The sequence below is a fragment of the Spea bombifrons genome, chromosome 3, assembly GCF_027358695.1.
Source record: "Spea bombifrons isolate aSpeBom1 chromosome 3, aSpeBom1.2.pri, whole genome shotgun sequence".
NCBI lineage: Eukaryota > Metazoa > Chordata > Amphibia > Anura > Pelobatidae > Spea > Spea bombifrons.
The window spans coordinates 114854100-114881546 of NC_071089.1; the positions used below are offsets into that span (position 1 = coordinate 114854100).

Sequence of the window (27447 nt, forward strand, 5' to 3'; positions counted from 1 at the left end):
ATCAAAAAGGAATATCTTGTAATTATGGCTGGGTTTTTTTTTCTTTTACAGAAACCTAGCGATATTATCACCTAATTTTAAGATTCTTTGGTATGGCTGTAACCCCAAATGACTGGACGCCTCAGTTGTGCACATTTTAAAGGAAGCAATAAAAATGTATTTATGTTTGGGTTTTGAGATATATTAAAATACCAAAAAAGGTTTATATGATTTATCTACACTTGCTGTAAATATAAAACAAAATTGTATGTAGATATGCATGGAGTGTGTATGTATATATATATGTGTGTGTGTATATATGTGTATGTGTGTATATCGATGTGTACGGTAGTGTGCAAATGTTTTTAGTCAGATGTGAAGTAAGAATTTTTAAATACATTTTAATAGGTTGTTTTTTTCTTGTTACAAAATTAAGAGAATACGAATCTAAATCAAATCAATGTTTGGTGACCACCCTTTTGCATTCAAAATGGCATCAATTCTTCCAGGAACACTTGCACACAGTTTTTTTTTTTTTTTTAGAAACTAACCTTCTTTGTGGATTGAGGCAAATAAGAACCATTTGATCGATCTAGTCTGCCCTTTCTTGTACAGCTCTCCAGCCCCTCGGCAGACAGAGACTGCCTTCTGCTACAGCCAAGTAATTAAAATATTGACTCATCGGCCCAGAGCACCTGCTGCCATTTTTCTGCACCCTAGTTGCTGTGTCCATGAAGAGTTGAGTCACTTAGTCTTGTTTCCGCGTCTGAAGTATGGCTTTTTGGTCGCAAGTCTTCCATTAAGATCGCTTCTCACCAGACTTCCCTGGACAGTAGATGGTGTACCTGGGTCCCACTTACTGTGAATGGCAGTAAGCATGACGTGTCCTTAACACTGCCATATTTTGTGCTTCTTAAATAGATCTTGGAAAGAAACCCTTGTCTGCCTTTGAATTTCTACCTGTGAGAGGAGCTGATGCAGTATAACTACCTTTTGTGTTGTTGCCATGGTGTATGATTGTTGACATTAAACTATCTTTAGCAACTTCACCTTCTAAGTGGAATATGGCTGTTCCTCATCCAGTTTTATTACTCCTGTTCAGCTGTTTCTGTTAATTGTTTTTCAACCTACATATTAAGTTGGTGATCATTGGACCCTCCTTTTTGATAACTGGTTAATCATACACCTATCTATATACCTACAAAATACCTGACTTTGTGCAAGTGTACCTAGAATAATTGATGCAAAGGGTGGTCACACCAGAAGAAAAACACTAGAATATTCACTCATATTGAATTTTATTAAATGATAAAAATAAGCTATTAACAAGTCTATTTTTGGAAGCATTATCACTTTACAGCATCTTTTCACACCTGCCTAAAACTTTTGCACAGTACTGTATGTACATGAATACATAGTGTGTGTGTGCGCACTCATGTGTGTGTTTTAATTCAATATTTGTTATTGGCATAAATCTTTTTTTTTTTTTTTTTTATTTATTTTTTTACAGAGCCTCATTGTATAATCTTTTCCAAACCATGTTTGCACTTTGTACATTCTTAAAACTTGATTCAATTTCATTGGATGTCAAGTGTTCTGCATTAATGCATTACAGTTGTCCATTATTCATTTTTGTATATAAATATTTTACTTTAAATGTCTCAATGGTCTAGAATATATAAATGAATAGTTATAATATATAAATCTACCACTAATACTAAAATTATTTATTATTATTATTGAGTGTATACAATTTTTACAAAAGGAGATTCAGTGTTGTAGATGGTTCACAAAGTTAGAATTTTGGTACCAAATCTCTTTTTGACAAAAAAATTGGTTGCCAAAGTATTCTGGAATATCATCGATAGAAGTAGGTATGGAGGCTAAAGTCTGCTATAGAAAACGAAGAGCTTTTTAGCAAACATTAAATCAAGATATGAGTGCAAGCTTGCTGTGTGGTTGGTGAAAGCTGTTGCAGAGAAGTATGGATTTCTGATTAGCTGCAACATATTCCATAAATTAAGACTCCTCATACGACATATTAGGCTTCATCGAAGAGGGGCACTTGTCCTAGGGGTTGTGTTTATTGATGCGACTATGGAGCGCTGCTTTTTATCTTAGTTTGTCTTCTACTGATTCATGGCTTATTCAATTTAAGGCATTTTGTAGATGAATAATGTGTTTTATATAAATATGTATAAATGTATGCTGAGTGACATCTGGGGCTGTAGAACCCCATTATACTCATCCCCAGAAAACATTCAACAAGCAGCATGTGGGGAAGGAATAGGACATTAACTTCAACTTTCCTAAGAATAAGCTTGTTTTAAACGAATCCCGTTGTATCTATTATTCCACTATATTTCTATAAAAAAAATATTTTTGTGTTTTATACTGCTGGTTTACTTCGTTTTTATTAGACTTTGTTTTCCTTCTTTAGCCTCAATGATTACTGGGGAACATTTATATATACATACATTCATATTTTTTTCTTCAAACACAATTACTGTGTGATATTTATGAATCAATATGGTATTAAGTTTGTGAATATTCTTTAAATACCTCTGCTGTGTTACATCTCGTTACAGAACTAAAAATACCATTTTCATCCCTCGTACGTTAGGAGCTCTGAGTCTCTAAGCCAAGAACATACTTCATACTTCATATTATTTTCTATGCTTTTCTTGATATTCTGTAAATTTTTTCACTGGAATTTGCATAAATCCCCGGCCATAAAATCTATAATTTTTATGTAGAAAATCAGTGGCGTTTATGTTTCCATGTGGAGGGAAAAGCTGCTGTCCATCATACCAATGAAACAATACACAATATTTGAATATATCTATAAAAAAAAAAAAAAAAAGCTCTCTTTTGTGAATCAAGTGTTTTTATTCATTGCCTATCTGCCTGAAACTCGTAGAGTTAAGGAGATGAAAGTAGAAGCTAACTGCTAATTTTCCTGCCCGTAAAGCATATAAACACAAATTTAGATACAATAATCAACCGACGACGTCAGAATCTCAGCGATATAAATAGCCGATCGGCTGCCAACATATTCTGCAACAGAATGAGGAAGCAGAAACGTTATATGTTTTTGGCTAAAAGTATCGGCGTATGCAATGCCCAAAACCCCGAGTATCTGAGTAAACGTGATAGATACCACTTTGGGAATACGGGAAGGAATCAGATGCTAAATCTAATTTGTGCAACAAGCCTCTAAGCTTTAAAAAAAAGATTAATTTAGCAAGCATTTGGGTAACGTGCCTCGAAAAACGTGAACGGAGGCATTCTGGTTCCAGAGGATATGTAAGGTGAAAGATGTTTGTGTTATGCTAAACACACACACAACAAACCTGTGGTCTAAGCAAAGGTACCAGTGGTCTATTTTATCGAGTGCCAAGAAGTGTATAATGAGACTCTTTCAGTTCGGAAAAATGTAAGTATAAAAACACAAAAATGCCACCCAGCTGGTTAAGATCTTCCTAATTTTTACCTGATTGTATTTCTCTAGAAATATGGCAGGGTCCTCGTAAATTTTCGACATGAACTGCATTTTTGTTGCCAATTTCCATATCCTTTTAAAAGTGCTGAAGCGTACATTTGCTATTTATGTTTGCAATAGACTGAGTACACTTTTACTATTTGTGGTTTTAGAAATTGGAAACAACCAAACACTGTTGCTATGGTCTTAAAAAAAAAAAAAAAAAAAAAAAAAACCCTAAATTTTAAACAGCTGTTGGACAGTATTTTTAGAATGGTAGCCGTCCTACGAAGGCCGCGTTTTATCTATTCCTGTTTGCGTAACATGCAGGCAAACAATTAGAAGCCCACTCCTATTGTACTTCCGTTGGTAACCTTTGGATGGGATTCTGTTGAGAACATAACATGACTAAAATGGGATAAATAAATATATCCTCTGTTATTCAGCAGTAGTGCTGATCCAAAAGTGTGGGCAACACATTGTCTGCCCCCACCAGCATTAAATAGCTCAGGGGGTTTTTTGTAACTTGTTTATTGTCATGGGGGCAAACATTACTTGAAAATAATATTGCGCATCAAAAGGCATAAAACCTAAAAGAGAACTGAAATTAAAAATGCATAGAAATGAATACAATGAGAAATGTGTTGGTTTATCTGCTTAAAGTACTAGAGAGGAAAGAGATTGCATTTGTATTTTTATGTGTGTTTCAAATTCACCAAAAACACAAACCCAGGTTCTCTTTCAATACCATGACTGTGTACAAAGTTTGGGGGTTATTTTTCTGGAAGGCCCCATAGTAACCTGCATGCAATCGGTGACTAAAAGAATAATATATTGGTTGTGGGATATGCGTGTCTGTATACACGTCTGTTCAATGCTTCGGGGTCACGTAGAAACGTCCTTGTTTTTGAAAGAAAAGCAAATAACATGAAAAGGATCAGAAATCCAGCGCAGACAGGGTTAATGTTGTAAATGACTATTGTAGCTGGAAATGGCTGATTTTTAATGGCATCTCTTCATAGGCGTACAGAGGCCCTTTATCACTCCCATCACTCCTGTGTTCCAATGGCCCTTTATCACTCCCATCACTCCTGTGTTCCAATGGCCATTTATCACTCCCATCACTCCTGTGTTCCAATGGCCCTTTATCACTCCCATCACTCCTGTGTTCCAATGGCACGTTGTGTTCACTGATCCAAGTTTAATTTTAAAAGGCTAATTGGAGGGCCTGTGTTATCAAATCCAACGTCCTCTCCTGAGATTCCCTCCCTTCTCCTCACCTTTCCAAAGGCTGCTTGAGTCTGTCAGTAACAACCAACGGCCTCACAATACGGAACGGAGAAACAATTCTGCAGTTTCTAAGAACAGGTGGCACACGTAAAGTTAATTTATAATGTGTGTAGAGTGTTTATTTCTAATTACTTAACAGCTTTACGTAGGTTTATTTAGTGTAGATAACTAAAATTTGGGTAAAGTGACAGACCTCCTTAAAGCTACTTAAAGCTAAGCAACGGGCAGACCTCCACCCAGCCGGGGACGTTTTACTCCTGGTTATTTTACACTCTGGGTATAATATGAAGTATAATATGTACCTCCTGAACCTGCAATATTTTCATATGTCACCAGTTTCTCCTGAATGTGGCCTAGCGGTTAGCAAGCGTTTTGCATTAATGTTTCTATCAAGTGCTAAATGTACTGTTTATTTACTACTTTTTTAAATTCTCTCCTGTACACCGTGGCTGTTTTTAATGCAATTTTCAGCATTGTGAATTTTTTTGTCTTATTCAACAAAAGAATACAAGTGCATTTGCCTTCCTTGTTATACTTATCGCTGTAGGTTATTGATTTATGTGCATGCATTACCCTGTGAGCTTATGGCTTTATTTGCTAATCATACTAGATATTTAGCAATAAGTTTATTTTTCTTCCTGTTTTTTTTTTTCTTGTTTAAGGACACGTTTCCCCTGCGAGAGGCTGGACCAATTTCTCTAGTCTTACTATAATTCAATTTGGAAGCCTTAGGAACATATACTTTACCCAGGGGAACCTATATATTTTGTATATGTTTTCATAGGTACCTAGGTTAAGGCAAACCGTTATATCCTATTATAGAATAATATGGTAAAAATACAAAAAAAACAAGACCCACGTTTCTTGGTGAATGTATGCAGTAGATGTGCTTGTACATACATGTCGATGTCACAGCCCATGTAGTCGACAGTATACAATATAAAATCAGGTTAGACGTATAGAAAAAGTGTTTAAAATCAATAACAGTTGTAGGGAAACAAAGTCGAAGTAGAAAATTCCCAGATATATTGCACGCTTTTTTTTCACCTGGGTTTGACGTGCTTTGAGGGTACGATAACATTTTCTTAAATGTTTATCAGCTTATTTGTAATGAAATTGTACACTTATTTAGTGTATATTTCTCAATTAAACGGTTTATTTTTTATGGGGGGAGGCATGTGTGATGTCACAGGTATTGATTCTTGCGTGTTAGCAGGGCTTAAACCTTTTTTCTGTCATGCTGGACAGCTGGTCTCACGAGATAAGAGGGCATCATACTGGCACTTTAACAAAGCACCGGCAACCATGGCAGCAAGCAGCAACATTAGGTTGCCTGCTTCATGGACTGATCGCTGCCTATGTAGTAAGTAGCCAGCGCTCTAAGGGTTGAAAAGGTTAATACTGTTACAAAAATTGGCATGGCATTTTGTGGTTTGAGACAAAATTTGTATGTAAAACAATTATATTCAATGGAGTCTCATAAAACAAAATTTTATTGCTTCTGGTGCCCTGAGGCAATAAAAGAAATGTGTATGAAAGCGTTACTGTGATAAAGCATATATATGTGTCATATATTTATAAAATAATGACAAAGAAGCCAGTGGGATCGTGGTTGGGTAACACGCAAAATCAATAATGTCTACCACTGGAATTTTTACACCATCACATCCCTTTCTGCATCTCTGCTGTATTAGTAAATACTTTTTTTGGCATATTAGTAAATGTAAAAAAAATCCACAGAACCATAATATTCATTTTTGACTCGGCCACCTCTAGAAGTCTCTTCTTGTCACAGGTTTTGATACCTTTCATGTTTATTTATTTATTTATTTTTTTTTTTTTATTTTATTTTTACCCCTTAAGGCTGGAGAATGTAGTATTACATCCCAGAAAATCTGCACTTTACGACAGAGGATGTAATTTTACGTCCTCTGTGCTTCTGATTTTTTTTAACCAGAAGAACCATTTTTAAAAAAATATACTTAAGGTTGGAAAGTGGGAGGGTTAAAGGAAATTTTCTTGGTGTAGATCCATAGATTTAGGGAAGAAAGACTATATATTTTTTTTTTAAAACTGGATGTAGTTTATGTGGAAGGATTCTAACAAAAAACAAGCCCTGAAAATTATTATTATTATTATTATTATGTTACACTTAATGAGGGAAAGCATGTAAGCTCGTTTGAGCAGAGCCCTCCTCACCTGTTGTCTCTGTAAGTCAAACTGTTATGTTATATACTACTTGTTATGGCCTGTCCACCCATTGTACAGCGCTACGGAATTTGATGGCGCTATATAAAACAATACATAAAAATAATGATAATAATAATAATGTAAACATAGCAAAAGTGCTTTCGCTCCTGTGTTAAAAAAAATAAAAACACTGCCTTTAAGGGTTTATGACGTTAGTTTTTTGGTCTCATGTATATATTACAATGGTTATTTGTTATACAGTGTTGAGGTAGTTTGCGTTATGTAAATTGTTACATGGCATTTTGTTTCCCAAATAATTAAAATATTATTCTTTTGTCACAGGGGTTTTAAAATCCAAAGGACCAAAATATTTTTCTGTCATTTTTATCATACGTTTGGTGCACATTATAGCAATATCTTAAACGGTCATACTAATACAAATACTAAGACTGCATGTAGGCCGTATTTATTCATTGCACATTGCAAATTATTTCTTTTACCAGAATGTGAATGGAAAAGTAGGATTATACATTGTAGTGTGATGTATAGTTCATATACTTTTTACCGTTATATTTTTTTTTTGTTTTCTTATACCAATATAGGACCAGATTGTAAATCATTTGAACAGTGTACATTCCAAATGCAACTAATCAATTTGTGGGGAAACAAAATATAAGAATGTGTATTTCCACTTTATATTTTAATTGCTTGTGTTTTTTTATATTAATTAGTGGTTAATCACCTTGTATACAAAGAAGAGTTTTAGTTTGCGGTATATTTATTAATTTGTTGAGCATATTAGAAACAGAAAATAATAGGAATGAGCGCAGAGGCAATTGGAGAAATAAATGTTGGATATACTTTTTATTCCGTGGTTTGTTTCATCCCTGAATCCACTGATTCTATGAAGACCACGGTTTTGTTAACTGATTAAAGTAACAGGCAAACGAGCGGCTTAGATGAGCATGCAGCACCTTCTGTCCGTCAGTCTTTAGTTAGTGGTCTTCAGCAGAGCCATTAAAAACAACGTTACACGTTTCTAAGCTCCTGAAAACCGCGTGCAGAATATTTAATATTTGATGGTCCTGATAAAGTTAGCCTGCATAAACACCCAGATGTCTGCAACTGTCACCTGGATGTGGAATAACAAAGATACATTTTTAGACAACCACCGTGCCTTCCCGAACACAGACGGCTCTTCTTTGCAACTCGGTTTACTTTAGCAAGCCCAGTTTGCTCAGACAACAAGGTATATCTTTAAACAAGAATCCTGGATTCAATTTATCCAATCATATTCGGAATTATATTTACAGGGTCCGAAAGACACACAGTCTACAACTTTAGATTAATGTTTCTATTTTTTTGATGTTTATTCAGCTATAGTTTTTTTCCATGATACAAAAGGTTTTGCATAATGCCAAATTGAAGTATTAAAATAATCCAATTAAGGGCATACTGCTGAAATAACTGTAGATTTTTGCCCAGTGTGTGTCTTAGAGTTAAAGCCTCCCGAGTGTGATGATTAATACATATCTTTTTGCACAAACATCGGATGACCATACCAAGATTTGATTTAATAGATTATGGCAGATGATTCTAATAAAGGAAGTTCCGTTCTTGTTTCGGGTGGCAAAACTAAAAGAGCCCCCGAGTGGAGTTGAGCCCTGGGCAGTTGCCTTGTTTGCCCTGTAAACAAAAAGACAGTACTGTTCTGGGTATATCAGGTCCAGCTTTCAAATATAAACCCCTTCTGCATTTATATGTATTGTTGGGGATGTTTCAGGAATTTATAGTCCCAAGGATGTACATACAACACGGGTCCTCTCCTGATCCACGCTCTTTAATTCCTTTAAATATTCATTCCAGTTGGAGATTGAAAGGGCAACAATGTTAATGGACAGAAACAACGGAAATAACACAGGAAGCTGAGGCCTTTCTACAAAAAATCGAGATTCTGTATTTGTAGAAAAATTAAAGGTTAATTGTTACGTACGCCATACCCTGCATACTCTAAATACTCCTGAATTAAAGTATATTTAGATTGTGATCCACCTATGTTGCCCTTCTAGTAGTGAATATCATTGCATCTTGAATTACTTATGAAACACATTTAATATGAATATTGTTACGCTGTGATAATAATGTAATGTATAATATGATCTGAGCGCATTTTATAGTTGAGAACTGAAGCCGCAGTGTTGGGTTTGTAAAGTACCCTTTCGTCGTATATTTCACCGCCTCGTTTTAAGATTGACTTAATTTAAGATTGACATAAATGTTATAATCTGAATTTGTTAGCTACCATAGAATACAGATCTGGGCACTAGAAGAGGTACCCACTCACTAATAGTTCTCCCAGATGTTTTACTCCAGCAAACGCTTTGTCTGCACTCATTGTATTCTGTGACAATGCCATTTGTCACCATACGCGGAGTAACAAAGCCTGGGATCCTTTCGATAGCATCTCATCTGTACCTTTCCTTGTAACAGGGATAGCACAACGTATACGTGATGCTTGGTACCCTGGACAGTATCACCTTGCCATGTGGGGTTGGTTTGCATGAAAGCTATCCGGATAACCTACACAGAGGCTGAAAGGGTTTTGAAATGGAATATGGAAGACATACTGTATATGCGAACAAAGTACGACCTTGAATTAAAGGATGTGTAACCAGCTAGGTGATAAATGGCTCTTCGTTGTCTTACATATCTACTGTTAGCGTTTGATGTGGTCAATTGTCAGCGGACGCTATTGATTTGAATGTTTATAATTCCCCTCTACCGCTTTTTAAGTGTTCTTTCGCATAGAGGGTCTGTGTTGCTAAGTACCTTGAGATTGTTATGTCATTTTAGACTAACCTCTTTATTTGTGGCAAAATTGTACGGCTTGCCAGGGTCAAAGTCAAAACCATATGGAGGCTACAACTGAGCAGGACCGATACGTGGAATGTTAGTTGCTGCACAAAGCTTAGCGTAGGATCAGTTTGTGCCACGACTCAATCCAGAAATCCCGGGGATATTTTGTTCTTTTTCTCTTTGTAGTGTAGTTTGCTGTGCGCTGCTTTATGTCACAGCAAATCACGGACACGGGCCAAAATCCATTCATCTTTCTGCAGTTGTACCGTATGAATACATCAGGCACACCGTGTATAAACATACTAGGTGATTTTGAAGGGTCTTAGTCAAGAAAGTTGATCGGGCCAATGCAGTTAGAGGAAAGAAAGGAAAATGGATTGCTTAGTGAGGTCATTTATATAGACCTGTTCTAAATAGTAATTCTTTATGAAACGTGATGTCTAAATAGTGAAATAATGTTTGTCCTCATCGCACACATTGGCCAAGACTCACATTGTGGAATCTGTTCCAAGGCACACTTGATTTGTCACAATATTGTTTTTTCTATTTTTATTTTCTTCATATTTCAGGAAGCAAGAAATAGTTGGGCCACTTACTTCACAGCCTCTTCTCACACCTCAGGGTCAGTGAGTGAAACTGATCGGTCCCTACGAAGTCTGACCTAAAGAGGTGTACTCCTTAGTTTAGGGTTGTGGTTGGAGATAAAGCATTAAACAGACTTTGTAATGTATTTCTCCCCTATTTATAGATATTTATGTACCTAGGAGATGTATATTTACAATATGGTGTGTTTTTCACATAGTTTGATTTATAAGTAAATTTTCTGAATGTTGTATACACCGCTTTCTTTCAGGTTGTAGAACTGCCCAGTAGTCCTTCCCAGGCAAGAGGGACGCAGGGATTTTGGTCCCAAGGAGGTATTTTTCCTCGTAAAGTTGGTCGCTAGGAAAGCATGTAGTACAGGGTGTTGATATTTACCCGTTTAGTTCATTATAATTAAGTCTGATTGCCTCCCTCTTTCCTTATCTTTTTCTCCCTGCTTTTTTTTCTACATTTGGTTCTTATGCTTTTCTTCTTTCCCTTCATCTTGCTTTTCTTCTCTTTACTTCCTCTCAGTCTCTGTATCTGTCTCTCTCCTCTCTGTGTCCCAACCCAGCCCCTCCAGCACACCCAATCTCCAGCCTCCAACCTGTCCTCACACAGCAATTCAGCAATTCTTAACCCACCCTTCACCTCATGCACATAGCAGTGTCGGCCTCCTGTCCCCCAAATTACCCCCCGCCACACACAGCAAGGTCAGCCTCACAACCCACCTTCACAACACACAGCATACAACAGAATAGCAGCTTACTGCGGAAACTGCTTGGTGCGCTGGGCTTAATGCGAAGGTGACTTAATACTACTTCACGTTCAAGAAAGTATCTTATTGGCTTATTCTGACACTATGTACTTGCTTGAGTACCTTTTATATCATATATATATATATATATATATATATATATATATATTATAATTGTTCTCTGAAATAATCCCATTTGTCAATCCAATCTTTCCAATTACCTAGAATCTTGACCATCTTTCCTCTATGTCCTTAAATCTTCTCTAATGGGAACCATGACATAAATTGGCACCTACTGTAAATAAATAAATGTCTTTGTTTTAATATATTGTGGATTGTACAAAATAAATATAAATCTTTAAAATAAATAATCTTGGTCACTGACCATTGTATTGTTTTAAAATCTCATTTTAGTATCTGAAAACATTGTGGCTCTGGAAATAGAAGGATGTCCGCAATGATGATGTAAAATAAAGCATAAGCTGGTAAAATATACAGCCGGAAGCTGATGGGGCAAATTCTGACTGTTTGCAGTTCTAAAACCGTATTATTTTTGGAGTATTTGGTTTATATAAAAAAAGCAAAGCATTTCCGATGACTGGAACTTAGCCCTACACAGCAAAAAGGCAACTTGGGGTTTTGAGCTAATTTTACTCCCTCAACTGAAAGCCATTTGTCTACCAAAATAAATGTTCACGTAAATGTGCGTTCTAATAAGATTTCTGATTATACTTGAAACTGGCATGACCTTCAAGTCTTTTTACAGCGCCAATATTTATGACCTAGTTGCAAAACACTACATTAGGCTGTATTAATCTTGCCTCGACTTACATTTAGATAGAATAGAAACTCAAAAATATTATAAAATGAATAATATACAAAATGAACAAACATATGACTTACTGGTATCCACACTGCTCATTATTCCTAGTGTACACCATAACAATTAATAATATTAAACATTTATTTTTAGGTAAAAACATGATGCTATTAGCTAAAGCTGGCGCATTTTAATATAAATTGCTTCATTTTGGTTCATCCTGTTTGAACCCTTACTTGATTAAATTCAAACAAAAGCTCTTATACATAATTTTTCTAAATGAAGGAACATTCTTTCCGGTTTCATTTTTTACGCTTTCATAAATTTCTCCCAGGTCAGCGTAAGCAAAAGAGATATGCAACAGGAAGTGCCCTCCTCTAACTTCCTGCGTATCAGCACCTCCGTTTTTTTTTTTTATTTATGTGGAAAGCTTTACGCCTGTATTTGTCCTGGTTACACACTTTTTTTCGTATTAGTAAAGCCTGCGCTAGCTTTAAATTTATTAAGTATAAGATCCAAATGGGATTTACCAAGCAAACATGTTCTAAAATGTAAGCACTGCATTCCTAAAGCAAGTGATTAAATGGGAGCGATGCTCATTAGTCCAAGTGTTGAAAACCTTGGGGTTTGCCGCAGCTGTTGTTGGAAAGCAACTGCTGTTAGTTGGCTGGGGATTCTAGGAGTTGTAGTTTGCCAAAAACTGTTGGAAGGGAGATTGCTCAGTTGCAGGCATGGATACAAGCTATAACGTTGTATCAGACAGGTAGGTTAATTGTTCATTCATATAGAATGTATCTGAATCTCTGCGCTACAAACCTCTCCTCGTTCCGAGAACAACATGGGCGGCTTGAATAAATTTGTCATCGCCCCCGGTGACAGAAAGTGTAACAACTTGTGACCTATAAAAAGCAAGGAAAACATTAATATTAGGCTAATGCTAGTGTCCAAAACAAGTGTGCTATGTTAGCTTATACGTGTCCATCCCTCCCTCCGTGTATCTTGGCCAAAAACAGACTTCTAAAAATATTTCCTCTGTTGAACATGGATATTGTGCAGCTAAATTGCTATTGACATTGTTGGCTGAACAAGCACTAATAAAGAGATTTTTTTTACCCCGTTAGAGACGGGGTGTTTTGGGTAGGGTGGAGGGTGGGATTTAAAGCATTAAAGTTTTAAATTACACTAATAACATTTAGGATCTATGATGCAAGGGAAAATTAGTGGCTGTCAGAGCAGTATGCCCCCTTTTTTTTTTGAGCCATTAAAGTACTTGTCAAAACAGGCTCTGAGTTTGGCTGCAGATATGTTGACTGGTTGATTTCTACTGACTCACCACTTACATCACACCTACCGCTGCCAGCAGAGCCAGCTTCCCGCTACATTGTCGGCCCCTCAGTCAGTGTACGGAGTTTAATTGCGACTGTGTATATTTATACAACTATAACAAATGGACGTGTAGTTGGACTACATTTAATCATTTCTTGCAGCACCAAGGCTTGACAGTGGCCCTGCCTCTGCTGTTGGGCTAGAACTCTGTTGATGCAAGAGGCAGATCTCCTATCGCCCAGCTGCTGTTGACTATATTTATTATGGGCTTTTTTAATTCATTTTTTTTTTTAATTATTTTCTCGGCCGATGGGTTTCATTCCATTTGTTGCTGCATTTTTTATTTATTTATTTTTTTACACATGAGCTGGTGTTGGGCTTTTATTTTCATTAACCTTTGTATTTATAACCCTTTCAGCAGGACCCTCTTCAGGGCGTTTGCAGGGCATCATGTTGCTCTTGTTTTGTGCTTGTTGCTACTCCTTGTCTGGTCTCTCACCTCCCTGAGTGTTCCTCTCTGTGCCTCCTGACATTCTCGCTCAGCATTCCACCTCCTAATTCTTAAGACTATTACCTGTGCTTTCATCTGTTTTTCTCAGCACACTGTCAGGTCAAGGGCCGCTGTATCTTTATTGGTTTTATGGGCAGGAGGGGGGGGGCTTGTTTAGGAGAATCTATCCAGAGCTGCTCAGCAGCTCTACTCGATTCAGGCAGTGCTGCTCAGTATCGTTTCAGGGGCAGGGAGGGAAAGGAGGGCCCATTTAGGGAAATGTATCCATAGCTGCTGCAGCTCTACTCGTTACATCAGCAAAAGGGGAGGCTTACGGGGGATAATATGAAAAAATAAAATTAACCATCTAAAAATATTAAAATACATATTTTTCTTTTATTTAAGTGCAACACGCTCCAAAGCCTTGATTCAATAAGTGTCTCACCAAAGTAGAACATAATCTGTGTAACCCTGCCACAACCCCACACCCCTTTGGGAATTACCAATTCATCTGAAAACTGAATTATTTTCCATGGTTTTGTATAATTATTATTGTAAATTATATTGACTATATCAGATCCTCTGTTTCAGTAGCTGAAGTATTGATGTGACATATTTGAACATTCTGGATGTTCTTCATTGTCAAAACTGTTGGATATGTTTTAGGAGAATTAAAATCACGTTTTAATTAAAATTGTCATTTTCTTCCTCCTTGGAGTTAAAGGAAACGCGCAAATGAATTGCCCTGTCGGTAAACCTACAGCTTAAAAGCCCTGGTAATTCATTTACAAGTGCAAAACCTGATTGGCGCAGCTAAAATAATATTATGAGGATTTTTTTTTAAAACTCCCTTTTTTGCTAGACTTGCAAAAAAAAAAAAAAAAAGTCTGAGCTGTATTGTGGTTATTTTATCCTGGGGTGCCAAGTGTGTCTATAAGGCTGCGTGTAACTCATGCAGCACCCAATGGGTTATCGTTTTTTAAATGAAAAGTTGCTTGAATTGTGTTTTTTTTTTTTTAATCATTTTGTTCTTTTTTGCCAAGTGCAGTATCATTGATTTGTGTGTTTTGCAGCGTGTGTAGATGCTAGTAGTCCTGTGAAGCGATAACACAATCGCGGTTAATATACATCTCGCATTTGTATATTATACCTACGCCAAACGTTTCGGGGAGATTATTATACCGTCTCGCAGCATATTATGAAACCTATTTGTGAAAAGACAAGAAAAAAAACATGCGTCCTGAGACAGCACTTTCTGGCAAATACGTGGGAACAGCATGTTCCTAAAGATCGTTCAGCGACAGTTTAGCCGTAGAATAGTATGTTCTTTTGTTTTATTTCCCTTGTTTTCACAAGGATATCGAGAGTAGGTGTGATAAAGCGTACTGCTGTGCTTTTGGTTAAATGAACCTAGACACATAAGTGTGAAACTATTAACCCTTGCAGCCCTAGGGCTGCTATTTATTTATTTTTTGTTTTGTTTTTGACTAATGAGCCTCCATATGAATCCGGTTCTATGATTTTGGGAACACCAAGGGAGATGTGGGAGATCATCATGTAAAAACGTCATGAAAAGGGAATCGTGTTTTCAGGGAACTCCGGGGGAAATTAAATCATCCGGTCAATAATACAATATGCTACTATACAAGATGCCTTTTATTATAGAAGATTAGATTTTAATTAAAAAAGGTTGAACCGTTAAATCATGTTTATATGTGATCTTGCTGGATGAGATTCAACATATAGCGACACTGAGTTATAATCAAAGTAAACCGTAAACATCAAAATGAATAAAACAAAATAGAGAAAACGGTAAAAATGAATAATATTTAAACTTAGTGTTTTGTTTTAATGATGGAGTCTTTTGTGGGGTTCTTATAGTTCACCAACCCGGAGCTTGGATTTTGCATTTACGTTCCCGACCAAGCAAAACACAGGAAGGATACGGATTTCTTTTCTGCTGGTAGAAAAAGCTGTATACAAATTGGAAAGGTGCCTCTGGAAAATCCCGAGCTCTTTGTCCTCCTGTGTTGGTATTGAGTCCAGGTGGCTGCGTTATGTCACCGGCGATGCGGCTTTGATTGCACTTGATAGATTTAAGTACTGAGATGCCGTCTGCGTATGCAAAACGGGCTGTCGATCGTCGGCCCCCCGCCTGCTGTTCATCCCGAACTCGACGGCTATGCCGGTGACAGGTCAGGATTTGTTTCTCCAAAAATCTAAAATAAAAGCAATTTATGCCTTCGCTTGCTCCTAACTATTAACGGGGTAATAAAAGGTGTAGCTAAACCGGCCACTAAACACTTATTTAAGAGTTATCTGCATCTGGAATGCTTTGAAACATGTAGAGAAGTATTTGGTAGGTGATTTACTAAGTGATTTCTCGTTACTGCCTGTGAAATGCAACGTTTTGTTTCCAATTCTTTCAGTTTTCAGCCAATGTAGCTGGTAAAATCCACGTCACGTTTTCAGATGAAGTTAACTATTCGCATTCAGTAATTTTGCTAATCTCTAACATTTTACATTATGCATGAGCAGCGACCCCTCTTGATGGAGAGATCACACATAGAAAGGTCCAGATAGATTGATCCAGAGATTCACTAAATAGTTGTCAGAAGAGTTTGCAGAAGAGCTGTGGTTTCAATGCCCCCGCTTCATTATACTTCATGAAGGACTAACATTAGCCAGTTTCTCTAGTGTGAAGGGTGGAGTTGGCCCTGGACAATGTATAATTCAGAAGCCGGCCAGGCTTTTCCTGCAGCAGAAGCTCATTGGGACTGGACCTTGACAGTATATAGTGAGGTCAAGGAGTTGAAACAATTCTTTTGTCGGCTCTCCCTTTAGTGAATAGACCCCTGTGCAGTATTTCATGTTTGGATTCTTCATCTTAGAGATATTCAACTAGACTTTGGATCTGAGCCAGGCTGAGTGAAGGCATTTAGTCAGGCAGAGTTGGGGCAGATATAAATGTATAGATATGTTGGTATGGTCTACGTCGGCAGATACTACGTGTGTGTGTGTATATATATATATATATATATATATATATATATATATATATATATATATATATATATACTGCCTGAGTGTATTAAAAGCAGTGCATGCTTTGTCATCCAAAGCTTTTTGCTGTAATCTTTGAAACATTTTTACTTTTAAATGAGATGGATTTTTGCTTTCTGTGTAATTAGTTCCCTATTAAGAATAGTTTCTCTTTTCCTTGCTCCCATTTTTTACAAAGAACCAATCATTTCCTAATTTTGGGGACTGGTTACTTCTCATCGGTAAGTAGATTGGGAGGAGTAGCCGTGCAGCACTCGGTAACAGGACGTTAAAATGACTGCTCCTACGGCAATACACGTAAGGCGAGTGTCTAATGCGTCTTGAAATCTCTTTGTCGCTGATGTATTCGTTACACAGCACATAGATTTATAATACAGAGTAAAAGAAAACGTATACAAATATGATCTAATCAACTTAGTTTCCGTGATTTCTGTAACTTGTATGAGGCAGATCTTGTTCTGTAATTAGACTATAAATACAATTTGTTGCTCTTATACTAAATGTTACACGATGTGACTGAACATTAACCGGCTGTAAAAAGGGACGCGTAAGGAGGGTCTCGACGTCGCCGTGCTATAGCGAGGTCTCGTTGAATTGCCGTATAGATGCTTATTTACATTTTTCACTTCGGTCTTTCTGCAGACCTGTGCCTGTATCAGGTTTTTTAATCTAATTGGTATTTCCCAATTTAAGTAGGAAAAAAAGGCATTTTGTGTGTATGTAATATGACCTGTAGTTCATTTTACCCATTTTTAAGGGAGTTTATTTACTAAAAGGAGAGCCTTCCCCAATAAGCATCTGCTGCAGGAGGACCTTAGCCTGCCCTGTATAGTTAAATCAGGGAGGTCTCGCCAGTCTTATGCATTGAATCATGCATTATACAGGGCCAACACAGCCTTTCTTGCAAGAGCAAACGTATTGCAAACTTTCCTGCCAACTCTCCCTTTAGTGAATATACTCAAAAGGTACAATAGATGTTAGTAACTCGCCCTACATCATCAGTTGGTGAGGTGAGCAGTTAAATTACAACTTCCATGCGTCTCGGTCAGTTTTAATTTTATACAGCAGGGAAAATACATTTGGTTTCTCTGTTTGACACTTAATGATAGGGTTCAGTTTACATGTGATCTGAAAGAACTTCAGGTACCTCCTATAAAACACACATTCTTAAATATTCTTGATCTTTTGTTTAAGGAAGATTGTTTTTTTTAGAGGAAATAATAAAATGGGAGAACTCCTAAGGTTTGTTTGCTTAACATGTCGTAGTGGAACAGCACCTTTAGTACCAATTTTTCCCCAGCAGTAGGTTGCGTGGCTGTGCGTTATTTTCCCTGTACTGGTGTTTGACTGTTCCGTTAGCATTATTGTGATAAGCGAGTCAGATAAGTCATTTTTCCTGCTTTCCGTTGGCCGCACTGCCCTCTCCTGGCTTCACTCTGTCCCTCGGTGCTTTAAAGCTCTTTAGTCTGCAGTTTAATTATTTGCGCGTCCGCGTGCAGACTTCCAGCCACGGCCGTCTTTTCTCTGAGCTCTATGTACCGGCCGACACAATGTTACTTAGTTCACACGGCTCGTTCACAATGATCGCGATGCTACGGTTTAGGTATTAGATGCGGGGTTTACTTAGTTATAGTAACGGAGGGGACAGCTGCACCTGTATGTAATGTCTGACGTGCCTCGGAGATGTAGTTACGTGTCTCCCGTTAGCCCAGATCACCTGCCAGGCTGGATAGAGCCGTTCAGCAAATCGAACCATCTGGGTCCAGCAGCGTCTGTCTTAGAATTTTACTGGGACGCTGAATTTGGAGAAAATTCACGTAAGCTGCGGAGATGAATCCCGACGAGACACCCGAGGCCGTATAAATTTACCCTGATTACAACAATTTCATTGAAAAACTCATTGACTTCCAATACTGAGCTTTTATACCAATAAGGCTTATACTGAGCCTTTTCTTTCATTTTTTTTTATCCATTGAACTACTTTCCACACAATGTTTCTGTTTGTTAGAACGGATTGTTCCTATGGTTTAATTTGTGTCCATGTCTCAAATAAATATATATATATATATATATATATATATATATATAAATTATTATTGATACACGTTCAGGTCTGGACATTGGGTGCATCTTAGGTTGACGCAACAGAGCAATAATTATTTTGAGATGTATCTACAGCTATAATAGGAAGCAAGCATTAAAAGATTGCTATGGGTTAAAAATATAAGTGATGATTAAAATAAGCAATAGAAAACTATGTAAACCTCACTCTATACGTGTACCATGGGAGCAGTCTTAACTTGTTCTCAGGAACTGCATGATTATTCCTCCCCATTAAATTATATCTGCCCCTGATTGTTCATTGGTTGAGACCTTATGATGGGTGAAGAGAAGGCTGCCACAATTTTTTCAGCTTTTAGGGTTATTGTGGACTTTTTGAACTAAGTATGTCCAAAACAAAATGCACAAGCAGTAGGTCGTATAAATTAATTTACTAATGCTGAAAGCCCATAAAAGTTTTTTTAAAATGTGAAGGTTTCCCGGGTATTCTAGAGCCAGGTATTCTATCAGTTTGAGTAATCCCGGGGTCAATGAAATTACCGAGTAAATGAATGGCTGTGAATGTTCGCTGAACTATGGCTAATCACCATTTAATAGAGACGGTCAGTGTTTTAATCCCATTAAGCGTGACTGTTTATGAATGGACGTATTTTACAAGCTACCATTTCACGGCTCGCATAATATTTATAATGTATTTTCTTATAATGAGATGTCTTTAGGCTTTGCTGAATGGATGTATTTTTCATGCCTCTGAAGTTTACAATATTTCTTTTGTAGTCGAAATACTTCTTGAGTGTGTCCTGAATGCGATCGTTACCGAGGTGACTAAATAAACACGTATACTTGTATTTTTCAAGCGTTTACCTTAAATGTCTATTCCATTCATTGGTTATAAATAGCGCGGAAAGGAAATAGCCAGGCCGGCTACGGAGGAGTTATGGCCGGGCAGTTTTTTTATTTTATTATAGCCGTGTACGCTGTAAAGTAGTCTGGAAGGGTAGATATCGCGTCACTTTTAATGCACGCTCCAAAGGGCTATTATGAGTTCAGCCTCTATCCCAGAATAAAGTCAGAGGGACATCTAAGCGTCACTACTTTTAATTAATTAAAATGTTTAAACTACCCATGGGTTGTGATTTCTGTTTTTTTGATTGTGTTGTGTGGATTGTGGTGCATTTTACATTCCAAATATATATATTTTTGTAAATGGGAAAATCATTTAATGCCCCAGCCTGGCCCTCCGTCGCTCTTCCTCACTGAAGACACAAGGGCAAGGCAACAACGGGAATTCTACGTAGTACCGGACATCGCTGCCATCAACGTGGGAAGAGATTCCTGTCCCGGGGAAATTCTCTGTTTCTGCTCTGCAACTTCCAATGTAGCGAGTTTGTAGCTGCTTGGAATATTATAACCAAAATGATAAAAAGAAAATGCAGCTTGCAATATATATTCTGTATATATTATGAGTTGGCGGTCACTGCTCCCGGGTACGCGCAGGTGAGCTGGATTTCTGAAACACAAATAGACATTATTTTTATATTTAATCAAAATTACACAGAATGTGGTATATACTGACCATTATATCATAAATCATATTTTGCACCTAAGGACATTATTGGAGAATGTGTGCCATATGTTGTACTTACGGTTGACCTTTGGAAGAGCTGTCCAACTCCGCTCTAAAATTATACAAATACAAAAAAAAATATACCGTATTTGCTCGATTATAAGACGAGGTTTTTTTCAGAGCAAATGCTCTGAAAAATACCCCTCGTCTTCTAATCGGGGTCGTCTTCTAATCAGACCTCAAATAGAGGTCTGATTAGGAGACTAAGATCCAGATCCCCCGCACCGCTGCAGGGGACCTGGATCCTCCTGTCTCACCCCCCCCCATCATACACACACTTACCGGTGCTTCCTGCTGTGTTGCCGGGGCAGCGGGTTGACGTCTACACGATCCGCGTAGACAACGTCCGCTGCAGCCGGAAGGAGGTGTGGCTAGCAGCGGGGGTTGTCTGCGTCCATCGCATAGACCTTCCCCGACTGTCAGAGATCAGAGTTCCCCGCACCGGTGCCGGGAACTCTGATCTCTGACAGCCGGGGAAAGTATACGCGACGGACGCATACAAACCCCCGCTGCTAGCCACACCTCCTTCCGGCTGCAGCAGAAGGCGACGTCAACCCGCTGCCCCGGCTGGAAGCACAGGTAAGAGAGGGGGGAGAGCGGGGGAAGGGGGGTGAGAGAGGGGGGGGAGAGAGTGTGTGTGTGTGTTAGTTAGTTAAATGGGGGTATAGGGTGTGTGTGTGTGTGTGTTAGTGAAATGGGGGTATAGGGTGTGTGTGTGTTAAATGGGGGCATAGGGCATTTCTGGAGTGGCGTTAAGGGGGCATTTAATAGAGCACTCTGCCTCCTGAAATGCCTTATACCTCCCTATATGCCACTCTGCCCCATAATATGCATTTTAACCCCCTAAATGCCAGAATGGGATAGAGGGGTATAAGGCATTTCTGGAGGCAGAGTGGCACATAGGGGGTCAAAAGGCATACCATGGGGCACAGTGGCATATAGAGGGTTAAAAGGCATATCATGGGCCACAGTGCCATATTGGAGTGGCAAGCCTGGGGGCAGATGTGCGTAACTGGGGGACAGGTTGGAAAATACAAGAAATAAAAACAAAAAAAAAATATTTTTCTCAATCATAGCTTTTATTAAAAAAAATAGTTTACATGAATTAACATTTACTGGTAAAACTTTTTTCCTTTGGGTCGTCTTATATTCAGGCTTTTTCTTTTTTTCCTAAATTAATATTCAGATTTTGGGGGGTCGTCTTATAATCAGGGTCGTCTTATAATCGAGCAAATACGGTATATATATTTTTGGTGTCCCGAAGAATCAGCGTCACCGTATGTTGCAGAGTTTTCCTTCTGCCTTTCGTTAAGATTCAAATGATGCCCTGTTTTATTCCAATTCGTGAGAAAGGTGACGGCACCCTCTAGCTTATTAGAGATTGATTGCAATCAATAGGGTGCAGAACCCTTTTTTTCTTGTTTTTTTTTCCTTCTTCTTCGAAAATATAAGTTAAATGCTTTCGTTTTTAGGCGATATAGATTTGTGCATTATAAATAATTCTCACCGTTCCGAATGCAACAAAACTGCACCAAATAGATTTCCCCCCAGATTATCTGATCGTTGGGCGGGGGGCTGGCCACCGAGTTCCTGGGTTTCCATGGCAAAATATATTGTGCTTTATAATATCAAATAGGAGTACTTACACTTTCATATTAAAGTACGGGAGGTCTTAGTTGACAACAGTCCTGCATTTGCTGGGGCATTCCTGACAAGCGGGTAAATGTTCTTACACACTTTATCGGAATCGGAGCAGAATATCGGAGGTTGGCTCGTGTTCTTAGATGACAAAAAAGGTAGTTCCTAAGTATTTTTCATTGTGGCTCCTTCCCTTCGTGCAAAAAACGCTTACTCTTATTTTTTTTCTTTTTCTATTTTTAACCCTTTTTTTTATTATTTATTTAAATTTTCTCAGTGGTGGTACTGAACAGAGCAGCCGAGCGCACTTCTTGGTACAAAGTCAGTAACCAGAGTATAATTAATGGAAACGGATGTGGTAATCTGCAGAAATATCTGCCTTTGTTTTTGCTCGCTTGTAGTACAAAACCCAGGGAGCTTTGAAACATTAAACTTTTATTACTTGTTTTCCACTCGTGTTCCTTTATTTTATCCAAATTGCTGCCGCTTTTTTTCCTTTTTGTTAAGAACAAAAAATAGATTAAAGGAGGGCACTTAGCGGGGTTTATTTACACATGTCAAGATTGCACAGTGGTTTGCTAAAAACAAGACCTTTTCTCGATGGCTTTACCTGAGGTGACTTCCTATCATTTGACTCACAAGGTTTTGCTGAAATTGTTTCCAGAACATCTTGACCTCGTCGGCTCTCCTCTGCGGTTTACACGCGAAGCGCTATCTGCTTAGGTGCTGCTTACTGATCCCCCGCAAATGTATGTAGTGCAAAACCGGTTAGCAGCCTTCACCTTCAGCCCCCGTTTATAGAAAGAAGCTTCCAGGGACGTAACTAGAAACCACAGGGCCCTGGTCGAAGATTGCCCTGTGGCCCCCCAACTTGCCCCCAAACATGTCTGTCTTCTTTGCCCCTTGCCCCCCTATCCTTCATACAACATATGTAAACACACTTATGCAAATTACACACTCATACTCACTAACACACACTTCATCTCACCCCACTTACACATCCATCCCTTCTGCCCCTGCTTACCTCTGTGGCTTGCTGTCCGGCTGCTCTTTCACCGCGGGGTCATGTGACATCATGTGACTCTGATACATTCCCGTCTCCCCGTGCCGGTTCAAAATCGTTTAGAAAGGGCCCGTCCGACCTAGATCTGTGCAGTCCTGGTCAGAACAGCTTTTTCTAAAGTATTTTGAACCGGCACGGGGAGACGGGAACAAAGAGTCGCACCGAGTAGTTACACCAGCAAAGCTTCCACTCGGCACCCTATTGAAATGTTAGTCCTCAATTAGAAGCGGCACCCCCTGTTTAAAGAGTTAACTTTAGGGGAAAAATTGGGTCCTATAATCGGGCCAATATAATACATCACATTTTAAGTGTAGTAATTTATCAGGCTATTTTCAATTTGTTAAAGTGGTAAAAAAAAATGTATAATATGTAACATATTTGTAACTAATGCTTTTTGGGTTTTTTAATGAATTTGTGTGTAATGATTGTGTGTATATGCATTTTCTGTATTTATCTCCTATTTGTGTGGCTTTTTTCAATTTCCAGGCAGACAGTAAATGAATATGCCTTGTTTGCCCCGGGTTCCCAGACTAAATCAAGCGCTTTGTTCAGTGTGTGTGTGTTGAGCCTTGGCTTGTTATCATCAGAAAAGAAATGATTGATCAGTGTCCAGTTTAGATCTTTTGTCAGGATAATTAGTTCATTGGTTTCCTGATCAAGACTCTTCATGGTAACAAATGGAACTTATTATAAGCCTGGAGCAGATTATTCAATGATTGGTAGTAACTTAAATATGCAAAAACGATATATATATATTGCTAACAATGTCAATACATAGACTTAAATGTTTATAATGCTTTTCTAAGTGTGCATTTTTAGGACAAATAGTCTAGGTTTTTGCATCCAAATCCACGTGCCCCTCTCTCCTCCCCAGATGCCCCTCTTTCTAGGAGGTCAGAATGTTTGCTGGGTATGAGGGTATTGCAGGGTTCTACAGCCCTAAAAGCCCCAATTATGTCTCTGTGGAACAAGGGACAGATGCTGTGATGGGGAATTGTCACATCTTATAGCATGACTGAAAGTAATTTATTGAAACCATACGATTCATGGGCGTGTGAATCATGAGAACAAGCTGTAATATTGATCGATTATAGCACTTAAGTCAGAGGGGAATGGAGGTCCGGCTCACGTGGACATGATTCAGAAAGCGATTGCTGAACATATTCACCCTGCGATATGCCGGCGACCTCTGCATTGTTATAACCCTATGTTCTAGGTGACTCCTATATCATATAGCAGCTCTTTTACAAATTAGCATTCTTTGGACTACTACATTTCCCTTTTATACCTGTACACCCCAGACATACTATAAATGTGACAGTAATTCCTTTTACCAAGTGGCCAATGGATGTGGCTGGGCAGTGTGACTGTATTACCTGTTAAAAGTGATTCAGGCCTCCTGCGCACTCCCACTTCCTGTTTCAGGCCTCTTGCGCACTCACTCTGTGGCTCAACAAAGTTGCAGACAGGCGGTCCCTGCGCATAATTATATGCAGTGATATGGAGTGAGGGTCGGCATCTGATTTTTTTTTTTTTTTTCTCTTCCTGTGGTTTGAAATAACATTAGACCATCGTTATAACTGACACTTTGTATTAATGTATCCATATGTATTTGCTGTGTAGCATAGCCTGCTCAGAAGGGTAAACTTGGAAACAATGCATTTCTTTAGCTGAGTGCCACAGGACCAATGAAACCGAAAAAGTGTTGTGCTTCATATAATTCCTGTAGACGCAAAGGAGACCAAGCTATGCCTTCCCTTCCAGGTCGATCGCTGGGAACCCAGTGGAGGCTGAGCTCGGGTCTGCACTCCATGTCTGTTCAGCGAAGGCTGTTAATATATAGGAGCAATTTACGGTTACCTACCTGCTATAACAACGCCCCGGTGAGGGCTTTGGAGTCCCAGGGTTTCCCAACTTTGGATCAGACATCCTATTCCCCATGAACATAATCAGCAGTAGCAAGCACTTGGATTGTTTAACTTCACAGCAAATACCTTATAACTCACACTGTCAAATAAACCAATTGCCAAGCATCTATCTTACACACACACACTCCATACTGAGTTCTAGAGAGGCTGGCGCAGGAAGGGTTAACATGGTTGAGCCGAGTTGTTGGTAAGTTTCATGCTGAACAAATGGTTTTCTCTAAAGCCTTTTTGTTGTTGCAGGTTTTCCTTGGGTGATGCCCGTCGACCTCTGTATGATACGGCAGTGCTTGTGGAAGACATTGTTCACACTCAGATGATTAATCTGGTAAAGAGATTTTATTATTATTATTATTGTATGTTAGCTCTAGTGGAATATTTGACTTATTGGCTATGAGCCATGACCCTACCGATAAAAAGTTGATTTAAGGATTTCATGCTAATTTCATACTAATATTTGGGTATCAAAAATGGGACACAGCGGGGAGCGAAGGGTGGAAAACTTGCTCCCAGATATTTGGAAATGATATCCATGTTTAATAAATAGAGAATCACTTAGTAAATGGTCTGATTTATCACCCACGAGACAAATGGTTTCAGCTGATGAATAAACCCCCTTGTGCCATTTAGTAAAACAAACGACTGCAGGTGATCAGCACAGCTTTGAGGAAAGAAGACTTCATTGTCTATGGCGCGGGCCGGAACTCTGTGCTTTTTCTGCAGAGACATTTAGCCCTTCCTGTATCTAAGTGTTTATGTTCTATCAGATTTGATAAATAAAATATCAGACGTTTTTATAACCTATAACCCTCTAAGCCTGCACTGGGAAGTAAGACATTTCTCATAGAGGGCTTCTCAGTTGCCGTGACTTGCTGTAACCCTAAACAAGAAGTAGGCAAGTGGAATTGGACAGGAGGGAGAAGAGACAGGACAGCAGGCAGACAAATTGCTTTCTTAACCTATTGCCTGCAGGCTGTAGACGGGGCTTTGGTGTAGGGGAAGTGAAAGTGCTTTTAATAACTCATTGTTTTGACCTCTGATTCGAACAGGAGGAAACTTTTAAATCAAGTCTGTGTGCTCGTGCTTTGTGACACACACTCGGGATAAAGTGAATGCTAAAATGTCTTATTTAACCAAGTTTATTGAATACAGAAATGCAGAACACAATACAAACAAGATGTATATTTTTCTGGGAGTACAGATTCCCCGTGGAATCCTCAAAAAAAATAAAAAAAAACGTGGGATTTTAATATATAAATTATTATGGAACAATTTCAACGCGTATGATCAGATCTTGGCCTCTTTTCAGTCTATAGATGATCTATATGGGCAAAAGTATTTGGACACCTGGCCATTACACCAACAGGGACTTAGATGACATCACATTCTAGATACATAGACATTCATACGAAGTTGGTCTCCCCTTTACAGCTATAACAGCTTCCACTCTTCTGGGAAGACTTTACACAAGGTTCTTGGAAGTTTCTGTGGGATTTTTTGCCCATTCAAACTGTAGAGCGTTTGTGAGGTCAGGCGCTGATGTTCCGGTTCATCCAAAAGGTGTTCGATGGGGTTGAGGTCAGGGCTCTGCGCGGCCGGTCAATTACTTCCACACCAAACTCATCCAACCGTGTCTTTATGGACCTTGCTTTGTGCCCAAATATATGGACACAAAGCTAGGTCTCCCCAGAAGAGTGGAAGCCGTTATACCTGCAATGGGGGGGGGGCAATTTCATATGAATGTCTATGTATTCAGAATGTGATGTCATCAAAGTCCCTGTTGGTGTAATGGTCAGGTGTCCCAATACTTTTGTCCATATATTGTATGCAAAGGTAGGTGGTTTAGATGCACAGATAGTCATTCATAATAAAGTAACCCTTTCAATCCCCAGCCCTCTGAATAATGTTAAGAGCCTAGTAACCCCCCCCCACACACACTATCATGTGATTATATTCACTTTACAATGTACATTGCGTTGCTTTAGGGCTGTAAAGGTATACTCCATTATCTGATTGTAATGATTGCTGATTAGTTCTAATATGTCTTTGGCCGGCTGCTAAAGGTACAACGGCTCCCGGTATTTCCGTGATTGTTTCCTGGCGGAAGCAATCAAAACTCAGAATTCTGGAGAACAGATTTGTGTTTGTTTTTTTTAATATAAAAGTAATTTTATTGCACAACGTTATATAATGTTATGTTTGTATGCACATAAAAAAGCTGCATAGTCACAATCTGCATTGGGAGCCGGGTTTTCTTTCATGTTTTTGCAGACCTGTAAACTAAATGATCCTATCCGTG

At 38.5% G+C, this 27447-nt stretch overlaps 1 protein-coding gene across 1 annotated transcript in view; it reads left to right on the forward strand.

Moving 5' to 3' along the window:
- Nucleotides 1-27447, forward strand: part of SUPT3H (SPT3 homolog, SAGA and STAGA complex component) — a 176300-nt gene that overhangs the window by 71374 nt on the left and 77479 nt on the right. Inside the window, exon 3 of the mRNA XM_053458482.1 lies at nt 25392-25476. Coding sequence (XP_053314457.1) covers nt 25392-25476 — 85 coding nt within the window. The remainder of the gene's footprint in view (nt 1-25391; nt 25477-27447) is intronic.